The 12,121-nt window shown below is 63.5% G+C and overlaps 4 protein-coding genes across 7 annotated transcripts; 2 read left to right on the top strand and 2 right to left on the bottom strand.

The window, feature by feature from the left end:
• Window positions 1-254: 254 nt before the first annotated feature.
• MED19 (mediator complex subunit 19) lies at window positions 255-2,329 on the bottom strand. Its single transcript, XM_074543541.1, has 5 exons — window positions 2,074-2,329; window positions 1,532-1,788; window positions 1,362-1,458; window positions 1,187-1,281; window positions 255-1,063 (listed from the first exon to the last, which is right to left on the bottom strand). The coding sequence occupies exons 1-5, from the start codon at window positions 2,270-2,272 to the stop codon at window positions 1,001-1,003; spliced, it is 711 nt and encodes a 236-aa protein (XP_074399642.1). The 5' UTR covers window positions 2,273-2,329; the 3' UTR covers window positions 255-1,000.
• Window positions 2,330-2,457: 128 nt separating this feature from the next.
• On the top strand, window positions 2,458-4,656 carry TMX2 (thioredoxin related transmembrane protein 2). 2 transcript variants are annotated; one of them, XM_074543540.1, is made up of 8 exons: window positions 2,458-2,687; window positions 3,078-3,138; window positions 3,300-3,413; window positions 3,542-3,618; window positions 3,692-3,798; window positions 3,880-3,945; window positions 4,056-4,185; window positions 4,283-4,656. In XM_074543540.1, the coding sequence occupies exons 1-8, from the start codon at window positions 2,499-2,501 to the stop codon at window positions 4,418-4,420; spliced, it is 882 nt and encodes a 293-aa protein (XP_074399641.1). In that variant the 5' UTR covers window positions 2,458-2,498; the 3' UTR covers window positions 4,421-4,656. The 2 variants fall into 2 exon arrangements, with proteins under 2 accessions (XP_074399641.1, XP_074399640.1); XM_074543539.1 differs by having other exon boundaries at window positions 3,015-3,138.
• Window positions 4,657-4,734: 78 nt separating this feature from the next.
• SELENOH (selenoprotein H) lies at window positions 4,735-6,012 on the top strand. 2 transcript variants are annotated; one of them, XM_074543542.1, is made up of 5 exons: window positions 4,735-4,852; window positions 5,149-5,363; window positions 5,439-5,584; window positions 5,657-5,770; window positions 5,839-6,012. In XM_074543542.1, exons 2-4 carry the CDS (start codon window positions 5,212-5,214, stop codon window positions 5,755-5,757), a joined length of 399 nt encoding a protein of 132 aa, XP_074399643.1. In that variant the 5' UTR covers window positions 4,735-4,852; window positions 5,149-5,211; the 3' UTR covers window positions 5,758-5,770; window positions 5,839-6,012. The 2 variants fall into 2 exon arrangements, with proteins under 2 accessions (XP_074399643.1, XP_074399644.1); XM_074543543.1 differs by having other exon boundaries at window positions 4,746-4,852; window positions 5,187-5,363.
• Window positions 6,013-6,040: 28 nt separating this feature from the next.
• On the bottom strand, window positions 6,041-11,953 carry BTBD18 (BTB domain containing 18). 2 transcript variants are annotated; one of them, XM_074543538.1, is made up of 3 exons: window positions 10,076-11,953; window positions 7,030-7,166; window positions 6,041-6,914 (listed from the first exon to the last, which is right to left on the bottom strand). In XM_074543538.1, the coding sequence occupies exons 2-3, from the start codon at window positions 7,157-7,159 to the stop codon at window positions 6,094-6,096; spliced, it is 951 nt and encodes a 316-aa protein (XP_074399639.1). In that variant the 5' UTR covers window positions 7,160-7,166; window positions 10,076-11,953; the 3' UTR covers window positions 6,041-6,093. The 2 variants fall into 2 exon arrangements, with proteins under 2 accessions (XP_074399639.1, XP_014128800.2); XM_014273325.3 differs by lacking the exon at window positions 10,076-11,953 and adding an exon at window positions 7,468-10,064.
• Window positions 11,954-12,121: the final 168 nt, after the last annotated feature.

Below are 12,121 nucleotides of genomic sequence, written 5' to 3'. Positions count from 1 at the left end.
GGCAGGGTGGGGGCAGCACCCCCACACCCCCAGCCCGAGCTGGCACAAAGGCCCGGCGTCCCCCACGCGCAGTTTTTGCTCTTTGTTCTCTTTGCCCAGGGGCTGTGATCGGGGGGTTGTTGGTTTCGTTGCCTTTTTTTATTTCTGTTAATGATTCCGAGGAGGTTTCTCGCTGTCGCAGGGGTGTTTTTATTTCCACTCGCTCGGGGGAGAGGCAGGTGCATCCCCAGAAAGCAATATTTTCTCATCACATGCCAAAAAAACGCAGCCAAGGAGCCCTGTGCTCCCTGTCCCCAAAGCCCTGCCGGCACTATTGGACTCTTTCTCTACGGCAATAGCTCCCGTGGCCCCGCACAGCCACGCCAGGGTTTTTTATTATTATCAGCCATTTTAAAAACAAGGAATAAAAGGATATTTAATGAGCCACCCCGGGGCCGTGCGTGTGCTTTGTTTGGTGTCCAGGGATGGAGCAGCCCCTCCAGGGCTCCTGATCCTCAGGGTCTCGGCCTTCCCCCCCCATCCCGAGGGAGAGAGAAGGGGGTCTGGTAAGAGCTGAGCCTGGCTCACTTTTGGGGAGGCTCCGACTTGAGGCAAACTCTGCTGCCACAGAAGGTAAGGATTTTCCAGGCATGGGAAAAGAGGCTCCAGGGGAGGTGTCGTGGGTGCTGGTGAGGTTTGGGATCCAAAGGAGGGCACCCTGCACGCTCCAGGGACGCTTTGGTTTGGGCTCCACCGTGGCACCCGAGGGTCACAGCAGCCACGGCCACCAGCCCCTCCTCAGAGCAGACTTTGAAAGGTGACTAAAAAAGAGGCTTTGATGCTCCAGGTTCTTCAGGTACAAAAGTCCGAGGTCAGCACCCACAGAGTCCGTGCCCCTGGTCCTGGCGGGCTGCAGGGGTGTCCTCTTAGCCAGGGGGGACAGGCCAGCCCCAGTGTCCCTGGGGTCAGCCAGGGCTGTTCCTATGAGCCAGGGGATCCCCAGGGCGACGCCGGCGTGGCCTCACCGTAAGCTGCTGCTGGCCTGGGAGCTGCCCACCCCCGGGTGCTCCGGGCTGTGCCGGTTCTGCGGAGGAAGGACAGACAGAGCCTGTGAGAGCTGCTGGCCAGCAGCCCCTTGGGGATGGCCATTCACAGAGCCCCTCGGAGGTCCAGGGGCTGGGCACCGCACCCCAGCCTTGCCACTCACCTTCTTTTTCTTCTTCTCTTTCTTCTTCCTCTTCCGCTCTGGATCCTCCTCTTTTTTCTTCTTTTTCTTCTTGTGGTCAGAGTCCGAGGGGGTTTCTGGAGAAGCAGAAGCGCCAGATGAGCCGATGCTCTGCCAGTGCTGAAGGGGAGCAGGGGGGTGGCTGTGGCAGCATTACCTGGGGGGACGGGGTCCTGCGTGCGGCTCTGTTTGTGCTTGTGCTTGTTCTTCTTCTTAGGCGGCTGGATGTGCATCAGCCGGCACTGCTCGGGCAGCTGTGGAGAAAAGGGGCTGGTCAGGCCACACCGGGTGCCTCCCACCCCCCCGGCTCCAGGCCCCGGGGCTCACCGGGCCGGCGTGCAGGCGGAAGCCGGTCAGCATGGCCCCCGTGAGCGGGGTGAAGGAGCTGCCACAGATGGGCGGCTTCTCGATGAGCGAGCGCAGGCTGCTGCTGTCGTGGGAGCCGGGCAGGTCGATCATGCCGGGCAGGTCGGGGAGGAAGTTGCTGAGCTTCTCCTTCACCTTCTTCCCGCAGAACTTGTTATAGGCGTGCTCCAGGTTATAGTGTGTGATCAGGTTGGTGCTGCCCGTCAGCTCCGTCGTGCCTGTGCGGCCGCGGGAAGAGTTGGGAAGGGGGAAACGCCCCGACGACACCCCAGGCCCCTCTCCCCGGCCGAACCTGGGCTCCGGGACCCCCTGCACCCCCCGAGCATCGGGATCCCGGCCCCGGGGACCCCCTCGCCGCCCACTTCCCCACCGGACCGCGCGTTGCGTGACTCCGCCCCCGCAGCCTCATTGGCTCCTGGCGCTGTCAGTTCCCTCCACGGCCGCGATTCTCCGCGCTGATTGGCCGAGAGCGGCACACGTCCCGCCCCGCGGCCCGCCCGCACCTGGCAGCTCCCGCAGCAGGTAGAAGGGGCCGGCGGCGGCCTTGCGGGCCACGTCCTCGCCCGGCGGCGGCGCCGCGGCTGAGGCAGCGGGCGGCGGTGCGGCTCCGGCGCCGGGAGCCTTGGCGGGCCCGAATCCGAGCGCGGCGGCGGCGGCGGGCGGCGGCTCCGCCGCGCCGAACAGCGCCGAGAAGTTCTCCATATTCCCGGCGTGCCCCGCGCGGGGCAGCCCCGCCCCGCCATTGACCGAGCACCGCCCCTACACCGGCCTGCCTCCCGTTGCTATGGGAGACTCGTCCCAGCCTTCTGATTGGCTGCTTCTATATCTCCTCTCATTGGTCTGCGCCGCACAGGAGCGGCTGCTTCGCAGCTCGCCATTGGCCGGTGCGGGAGGCCCCGCCCCCGGCAGTGAGTGGGGCGGAGGGAAGATGGCGGTGGTGGCGCCGCTGCTGGCGCTGCTGTGGGGGCTGCCCGGGCTCTGCCGATGGCTCGCCCAGCCCTACTACCCGCTCTCCGCGCTGCTCGCCGCCGCTTTCCTGCTCGTGCGCAAGGTCCCGCCGCTCTGCCGTGGGCTGCCCTCGCAGCGGGAGGATGGTAACCCGTGTGACTTTGACTGGGTGAGGCGGCGCGGCCTGTCCTCGGGCCTGTCCCCGCATCCCTGGGCTCTCCCCGAACCTGTCCCTACACCCTCGCCCCTGTCTTGGCTCCTCTCCTGCTCTCACAGCATTCCGGCCTGGCTGAGGGAGGAGATGCCCGGTAGCCCCTGGCGTTGCTCTGCGGTGTTCCACTACAGCCGAGAGCCTCCAGGCACTGGTCGATCCCATTGCCGCAGGGCAGCCCGTCTGCTCGCTGTTCTCCCCCGGGAGGGATGGGGGCTCAGGGCTCTGGCAGGGCCTTGGGGCCAGTAGCGCCTGGCATGGCCACAGTACCCTGTGTGATGCTAGGCCAGGCATGGCTCCAAGGTGTCCTGGGCGCTTCCAGCTCATGCTGTCCCTTCTCTGTGCCAGAGGGAGGTGGAGATCCTCATGTTCCTCAGCGCCATTGTCATGATGAAGAACCGGCGCTCTAGTGAGTCAGGGGACTTGGGGGGCTGGGGCTGCTTATGGGGTCTCCTCCAAGGAGCTGAGTGGGGGGGGTGTCTGGAGGACAAGATCCAGCCCTCCCTGAAGTTACCCTCAACCTTCTGGGGGCATCTGGCCCCATCCCTTATTCCTGTCTCCACATCACAGTCACTGTGGAGCAGCACATCGGGAACATCTTCATGTTCAGCAAAGTGGCCAACGCCATCCTGTTCTTCCGCCTCGACATCCGCATGGGGCTGCTCTACCTCACGCTCTGCATAGGTGAGCCTGCACATCTTGCTGCCTTGTCCTGGCTCCCCCTCACTGCTCTGGGCTGGAGGAGCTCTGTCCCAGGCCCAGCCAGGCCCTCCTGGCACTGGGGGGCTCAGGAATGACTGCTGTCATTCCAGTGTTCCTGATGACCTGCAAGCCACCCCTTTACATGGGCCCTGAGTACATCAAGTACTTCAGTGACAAGACCATCGATGTGAGTATCTCCCCAGCCCTGGGGCTTTTGGGGGGCTCTGCCCACCCCCCCTAAGCCCATGCCACTGTGGCAGGAGGAGCTGGAGAAGGACAAGCGGGTGACGTGGATCGTTGAGTTCTTTGCCAACTGGTCCAGTGAGTGCCAGTCCTTTGCCCCCATCTTCGCTGACCTCTCTCTCAAGTGAGTGGCACCCCCTGGAATCTTGGTGGGTAACAGGGCCTGTGGTCCCCTGCGTCCCTCACGTGTCCCCATCCTGCCCAGGTACAACTGCTCAGGACTCCAGTTTGGGAAGGTGGATGTTGGCCGGTACACGGATGTCAGCACCAGGTGTGGGGAATGCAGCCTGGGCAAGCAGGGCCTCGATCTGGGGCGGTCCCTGTGACCCCCCCAGCCCCCTCAGGCTGCCCGAGGGTCACTGTGGGCTTGTCCTCACACAGGTACAAGGTCAGCACCTCGCCTCTCACCAAGCAGCTGCCCACCCTCATCCTCTTCCAGGGCGGGACAGAGATCATGCGGCGGCCGCAGATCGACAAGAAGGGCCGGGCTGTGTCCTGGACCTTCTCTGAGGTGCGTGGGACCCTCCAGCCCTCTGCTTCCCTGCCCGGCCTGTGCCCGGGAAGAAGGGGGAGGTCCCAGGGGTGCTGATGCTACCTCTTGGCCACAGGAGAATGTGATCCGGGAGTTCAACCTCAACGAGCTCTACCAGAAGGCCAAGAAGCAGCAGAAGCCGCGGGAGGAGGGCCCTGAGGAGCCCCCAGCCGTGCCGGCGGCTGCGCCTCAGGAGAGCAAGAAGGACAAGTAGAAGCTGCCCTGTACTGTCGCCCATCACTGTGTCACCATCAGCCTGGTGGCAGCGGCCCCGCGGGCCTGCCCAGCCCTGCCCGGAGCCGCTCTCCGAGGGAACTTGTCCCGGCTGAGCCCCGGGAAAGCAGCGGTGCCCCCCGGCCCCGTGCGGGCAGGGCGGTAGGAGGGGCCCCGCCTCGGTTAACGCTCGCTCTCATCCATCGCTGACAATAAACGGTCCGTGCCGTGCCTGTGTCCCGTGTCCGTGTCCGTGTCGCCGGTTTCGGGCCGCGTATGGGGGCGGGGCCCTGCGGAGCCCGCGCGCTCTGATTGGCTGGGGCGGCGCGGGCGGAACCGGAGCCCACCGGGGGCTCTGGGGCCCTTTTCAGCCCCGCCCCTTCCGGCCCCGCCTCCCCCGGGGGCGCGCGCTCTCGGCACGTGCCAGCGGCAGGTAGGAGGTGGCGCGGCCGCCCCAGACCCGCGTCTGTCCCCCGTCCCCCCACCATCCCTTCCCCGGGGCCCGGCGTCTGTTCCCCCCCGTCCCCGGGGCCCCGCTTCCCCACTCTCCCCAGCCGCACACTGCCCCGCCATCCCTGCGGAGCGGCTTCCCGCCCTCCCCAGCAGGATCCCGCATTGCCCCCAGTGGCGCACGGCCGGGGACTGGCCCTCTCCCACAGCAGTGTCCCCACAGGGACCCAGCTTTCACTCCCCTGACAGCGGGGTACATGAGATCTCTTCCCACCCCAGAGCGGCGTTCCTGGAGCCCCCTTTCTGCTCCGGCATAGGCTCCACCGCCTCGGCTCTCCCAGGATGGCTCCCCGCGGGAGGAAGCGCGGAGCCCGGCAGCCGGCGGCGGCCGAGGCACCGGAGACGGCGGGAGCCCCGCAGAAGCGGGCGCGGGCCGAGGCCCAAGATGAGGGCAGCCCCGGGAATACCGGCCCCCGTGTGGTGATCGAGCACTGGTGAGCGGCCGCGGTGCCGAGGGTGGTGCGGGGCCCTGGGGTGCCCCCGGGTCGCTGAGCGCCGTGTCCCCGCAGCAAGAGCTGACGCGTGTTCGGGCGCAACGCGGCGGCGGTGAGCGCGGCCCTGCGCGGGGCCATGGCCCAGCTGCCCGTGGACATCAACCCCCGGCCGCCGCGCAGGAACAGCTTCGAGGTGTCCCTGGTGAAGGAGGACGGCAGCAGTAAGTGCTGGGCTGGGGGCGGCGTGGGCTCCCCGGCACCCCTGATCCCATAAATCTCCTTTTTCTCTGCAGCCGTGGAGCTGTGGAGCGGTATTGGGAAGGGGCCCCCCCGCAAGCTGAAGTTTCCCCAGCCAGAGACCGTGGTGGAAGCTCTGAAGAGCAACATTGCATAGAGACAATGGCCAGGTGAGCAGGGATGGGATTGGGATTGGCATGGGATGGGACAGCAGGGACCAACTTCCTTCTCTCCACAGCCGAGCCAGGACCAGTGCAGGTGGCATGAGCATCCATGAAGAGGCGAGACCAAGTGGGGGGCACCTGCCAGCCCCAGTCCCGTCCCTGATGCTGCAGCTCTGCCACTGCCAGACCCCCGGCTCCCTCCACACCCCGTTGTCCCCCCAGTCTTCAATAAAGTTCAGTACTCCAAAGCATAGCTCTAGCACTTTATTTCAAGGACATACAGCGCAAGAGGTGCAGGCACTGGTGGGGGAGAGGCAGTGCCACCCCCCCTAGGTGAGGACATCCACCTCCTCTTCTGACTCAGATGAGGGGCTGGGCCAGAGGCAGACTGTGCCAGGGGGCAGGAAGAGCTCCCCTGTCCCCACATCCACCTCCTCCTCCTTGGTGTCACTTCCTGGGGTCCCTGGGGGTGCTGCCTGCTGGCAGCCCTGTGGGGACACAGGGGAGTCCCCACGCTTCTGTGTCCCGTTTGCACTGGGGGGCTGCCAGGGTGGGGAGCACTTGCTCACCTGCTCCCGTGCATCCTCATCCTGGGGGGGCTGTGCTTCTGTCCCCCCTACATCCCCTGCCAGCACTGGGGGAGGCACAGGGCGGGGCTGCGCCTCCCGCACCACCTCCCAGCACCCCCAGCGCTCCACCTTCCGCAGCCTCATCCGCCCGATGGGGCTGGGCTGTGAGGGCCCCACAGACTGTGCCTGCTTCTGGGGGGACACCCCAGAGCTGGCACTGCCAGGCTCAGCTGTGCTAGGTGCCACCACGGGGGAGACTTCCTGAGTGGAGTGCAGGCAGGAGCGGTCGAGCTGCCGCTGGGGTCCCAGCCTCACCAGGCGTCCTCCCCAGAGCTGCAGTGACTCGAGCTCGGTGACACGGAGGCGGCGGGCAGCCGCCAGCACCTCGTGCACCTCCTCCTGCGTGACCTCCAGCTCGGCAGTGTAGAAGAAGCGCACCAGCTTGCGCAGCACCCCGATCTTCAGCCCCGCCAGCTCCAGCACCACCCTGCAGCCCTGGGGGGGCAGCTCCCGGCCCAGTTGCTCCATGAAGAAGGGGCTGCAGACGGAAAGGACACTGCAGTGGGCCACCACTGCCTCGCCTGCAAAGCAACAGTGGCTGTTACTGCCCTGCAGCCCTTCCTGCTCACGCCAGTGTTTCCTAGGGGGGTTGCAGAGACCCTGCCCGCAGCTCCCTCGGTGGTGCTGCCCGCTCACCTTCAGCCCACAGGACCACATCGCAGAAGACGTCGGCTCGCTGCTGCTGCTGGTGGAGGTGCTGGAAGGCGGTGCGCAGCAGGCGGGTGCTGCGGTACAGCAGCTGCGGCGAGGCTGTGGGAGACCCCATGGCCGTCCTGCAGGGACACACAGCGCCGTGCTGGGGACGCGGGGACCAGTGCCTGCCTGCCCTCTTTGGGCTGTCACAATGGTTTGGGGCTGGGATGTGGCGGGGCCGATGTTTGCAGAGCCCCGTGTGCCCATGCCCTGTGTCCGCGCTGTCCCCGCACTGTTCCCGCACTGTCCCGGTGTCCGCCCCGGCCCCGCCGCCCCGACCTCCGCGTGTCCGCCAGGGGGCGCCACAGCGGGCGCCGTGAGGCCGCTGCACCCTGAGGCGCCCCCGGCCTGGCCCCGCCGCCGCCCCGGGCCTGCCCGTACTTGCCGAGGGGGGCGCGGGCCGCCGCCGAATCGCCCCGAGGGTGAGTGCCGAGCTCACGGCGCGGACGCGGGGGGCGGTGACCGGGATCGGGGCCCTGCGCGCCCTCGCTTCGCGCCCGCGGCCTCACGTGGCGCGGCGGCCTTGGCCCACCCATTGTCCCGCCCGCCGGCAATGGCGCCCCGGCAGCCAATGGCGGCGCGGCGGGAACGGTGTGGTGGCGGTGGGGGGGAGCGCGCTGAGGCGGCACCGGACGGCAGTGGGAGCGCTGCTCGGGACAGATCCGCCTGCTGTGACCGACCCCTTCCCGCAGCCCTCCCGCAGCCGCGGTGCCCCCTCTCTGCCGAGGCGCTGGAGGCACCGCTCGGGGTTTGCCGTGTGATGGCGGCTGCGCTGAGGGTAGCCTGGGTGCCCCTCATCCCTCTGTCATCCGCATCGGGCTACGGACACGACAGCCAGGCCAGGGCTGCTTGTGGTCACTGCAGTGGTGGCACCGAAGAACACGAGGTCGATAATGGGAAAGGTGCTGTCTGGAGCAGCTCCGGGTTTGAGGGCTCAGAGCCCCGCGATGCACCTTGGTTTGGATTTTCAGGCTCCACTGTGCCCTCTCGTGTGAGGATCGGTGTTTTTGTGCTCCAGGCTCCTGAAGGGGAGGATTGATGGGCCTTTGGAAGGCATCCTTCAAGCAGGCAATGCTGCCCACTTAGTTTGAAAGTATTTTGTCACTTTATAAAGCACCCATTGTACAAACATCTGCGTCAGTCACTCCACATACACGAACAAAGATTATAATCCATCCCCATCGCCTGGAGACAGTGGCTGTTCCTACAAACAACCCAAGTGGGTGGAAGTTTCAGAAGCTGCAGAAGGACAGGAGCCTAAATGTCGCCATAGAGTTTAAATATACAAAGTCTTCAAATGTGGTCTTGCAGAGGGATTTTCATCTGGTTGGACATGTGAGGGTGGTTTTTCTTCTCTGTTTTTGCAAAATGGACACAAACCAAGGAGGAAAGTGGCTGATGCCAGGCCTGGGCCAGCGGCCTTTGAGGTCACTGGCAGTCTGTCACTGCCCCCGGTGGCTTGGAGCCCAGCCCGGAATACCAAGGGATGCAGCAAAACAAGTAATTTCATATCAAAGTGCTATCATATGCTCATAAAAATAGAAGGAAAATAGAGATGTTTCCTCCCCCACTCCTTGCAATCCTTTGGAATTACAATGATCGGAGCTGTCGCCTGGAAAGCCTGACCTCACTGGGATGGATGCAGATGCCATGCAGTGCCCTGTGACAGTGAGTGGGACCACAGTGGGACAGGGGCACCCACATTCCAGCGAGCAGGGCTGGGGTGCTGGGGTTTCAATGTTCCAGCACTAAACCCTGCCAGGCAAAGCCCCCACTCCAGTGTACCCCAACAGCTGCAGCGCTGCTTCCCCTCCCCACCAGTGGCCTTGTCTGCCCTTAAAATTCACTGATACTTGAACTGGCAAGCGAGCAACCACTCCCATTGTAGGTACACAAAAGAGGCCTTTTATGAGTGTCATTTTCACTAGTATCCAAAGCCAAATAATGTAGAGTGGAAAAATTACCAGCAGCCTTTGGTCCCTCTCTCTAAACTCCATTTATGCTACCAGATTTTCCTGGAAAAAAGTATGGAATTGCAGTTTTCACTGCAAAACCTGTCAGACCCTGAATCCTTCTGTCTACCTTCAGGTGCTCAGAGGCTGCAGATCTGCAGCACACCTGGTGTCCTTGGCCATTGGCTCATGGCTGGGCACAACCCTGGGTGACTCAGAGGGTTGGGAATGTCCAGCAGGGCTTATCTCCCGGTGGGATTCACTGCACAGGGGAAGGCAAGGCCCAAACTGTGCTGGCTGTTCAAGCTCCCTCTGCTATTGATAGGAGGAGAGGCCTCCTCACAGGACAAATCTCGTCTTTCCAGTGTCTCCCAAGCCCTCAAATCAGCAGTTTCTGAGCCAGTTTCTGTAAGAGAAGGGAAATTCCCATCTCCAGTCTCATAGCCAGGATCATTTTCAGCTATGCTGCCTTTGCCTGTGTTGCAGGACAGGACCTGCCTCTGAGTCCCTGCTCTCCAGAGGGACCTTGGACCCTGCACACCGGCAAAAGGGATGGATGAAGGTAAGATCTGAGGCTGGGAAAGGAGAGGAAGGAGAGACGGTAAGTGGCAATAGATCCTCGTGGGGCTGGGAGGGAGGGAGATTTCTGTGCATGCTTCAGTCAAGTGTACATTTGGGCAAAAGATGTACCAGGAATTTGACAGTCTGAGGGCACGATAGGATGCAGCCAGGCTGAAAGCAGGATGGTCAGTGGGCATGGGAGAGCCCAACACAGTGGGAGGCTGGTGGGAAGGAGGGACAACACCAAGCACATGGAGCTGCACTGGGAAGGCATCAGGGTGGGCTCTGGGCTTGCTTTGTGGCCTGGCATCTTCCAGTTGGAGCTGGAAAGCTCCTTCAGGCCCCGCTTCCCTCCTTCTCCCCCTTCATGAGTGGCTTCACCCCCCTGGTGCCGCACTTCCCCTCCTGCGGGGAGGGACAGCGACCTGTCGGGATTCCCATAGGAAAGGGCTGCGGAAGGGCCTTGTTATCCTGACCTGGAACAATGCAGGCCATCCCCTGAGCTGCCTCCGTGGACCTGGAGACGGCAGCCTCCCCTTCCTGCTGCCCTCGGCCGCCGGGAGCTCGGGCCTGCCTTGTAAACAAATTGTCTTGCTCTGTTCCGGTGGCAGCTGCACTTCTGGGCGTCTCATCTGGGAAAGGCATCAGCTGTAGGATGAAAGGGGATGTGCAAGATGTTATTACAAGCAATTACTGTAAAAGAGGGGGAACTTTCCCATGCTAGGAACACATCTCTCTTCTTCCCAGAACGCAGTGGGACAGGCTCCTCTGCCCCAGGAGTTATAGTGGAACAAGAGTGTGATCTGCTGCAGAGTGAGCTGAAGCTGCAGGATCAGGGTCCAGCCTGCCTTCCAAAGTCAGCATGTACTGCCGGGTGTTCCAGCTGTCAGGGCAGGGCTGGGGCAGGGCCAGGGCCTGGATAAACGCTGTGCAGCTCCGTCCTGGGGACAGGAGGCACTTGCTCAGTGTCAGAGCTGTGTTTGCTAGAGCACCTTGAGTCTTTGAGGATGGCAGAGGGAGGGTGTGGCTGTGCTGGGACCATGCATGAACCTCCGAGACCCTGCTGCCCCAACTGCCCTGGCAGAGGCTTTGAAGGATGTGTCATTGGTGCTGGGATGGAGGAGCAAAGTGTTTCTGTTGCTTTTTCCCTTAGGGAGAGCTGTCCCTTGGGAGGTGTCAGGTGAGCGAGGACTCTTCCTCCCAGAAGGAATTTTGAGAGCACTTCTTCTCCCTCCTTGTCCCTGAGACTCAGGGGATGGACCCACCTTCCTCTTTGTGTGGGCCAAGGGGAATGGAGGGCAGACGGGGATTATTTCTAATCTGGGAGCTGTTCTCACTCGAGACACAAGGCTGAGAGGGGGCCCAGCTTGCTCATTTTGGGTGACAACGAGGATGAAGGGATGCAGAGAGAAGGTCTCACTCACCTGCTGTGGAATGGAGAGGTCCTCTCCTCCCTGGGAGATGTGGACCAGCTCTCCCTCTGCTGCCAGCTGCTTGGATGGTCTATTTTACAAACCAAACAGCAGGGAGGGTTTGGGGGTCCCACGCCCAGATCATCTCCCTAGATGTGCCCTTTGTATGCATCAAATCCCATTTCACCTCATTGTACCTTTCTGCACCACCTTTACCAATCCCCACTGAGCTCGGGGTCACGTCCTTCACACCTCCATCCTCAGGCTGTTATCACATCCTCCCTGCCTCCCAGTGCGTATTTACCCCAGGAATCACTTGTCCCACCCAAAACCGTCCCCAGCTCTTTTCCTCTATTATCTCACTAAGAGCTTGGCAGGCAGGAGCAGGCACGGTTCTCCCAGGTGCCTGACCAGGGACGAGGCAGAAAACCTTCGGGGGACCTGAACTTCTCCCAGGTGAGCAGCCGGGAACACGCGATGGGGCTGGGCTGGCGTTACTTCCTTGCCTCCCAGGGAACGGGAACCCTTCCACCACGGACGATGAGCTGTGGCTGGGATCCCACCTAGAGCCAGAGGGGACCGGGTAACCTTTCGGGGACGTACTGCAGCCCATCCTGCCACGGAATCTTGCTCCTGGGCAAGTTCCACCCTGGACAGGGTAGCCTGTTTTCCCGCCGCTCCAGAGGGACCGGCCGGAGCAGGCTCTACTCCGGGGGTGTCCCAGAGAGCCCCTTGCGGCACCATGCCGGGGCAGACCGGACCTGGAGGAGGAGCTGATCTACTCCGGGGCAGACCCGGACCTTGAGGAGGAGCTGGTCTGCTCCCGGGAGCCATGGCCCCGACGTGGATCCCATCTGAGGGTAGACCCCGGTTTGGAGCACATGGACCGCTGGGGCACATTCCATTGGGCTGGAGCACGCGGAGAACACACCGTCCCTGGGCAGACCCCACCGGGACTTCCACCCCCGCCCCGCCCCGGTCCCGCCCGTCCTTGTCGCGCTGCTGACGCCGGGGGCGGCCCCGCTCCCGCCCCGCCCCGCCCGCCGGACCAACTTCCATTTTAGGTGCGGGAGCGGCGCGGGCGCACGGCGGGACCCGACCGACCCCGCG

Source organism: Zonotrichia albicollis, chromosome 6 (genome assembly GCF_047830755.1).
Source record: "Zonotrichia albicollis isolate bZonAlb1 chromosome 6, bZonAlb1.hap1, whole genome shotgun sequence".
In the NCBI taxonomy this organism is placed as follows: Eukaryota; Metazoa; Chordata; class Aves; order Passeriformes; family Passerellidae; genus Zonotrichia; species Zonotrichia albicollis.
The sequence above is the reverse complement of the archived record's forward strand: the minus strand, read 5'-3'. Positions and strand labels throughout refer to the sequence as shown.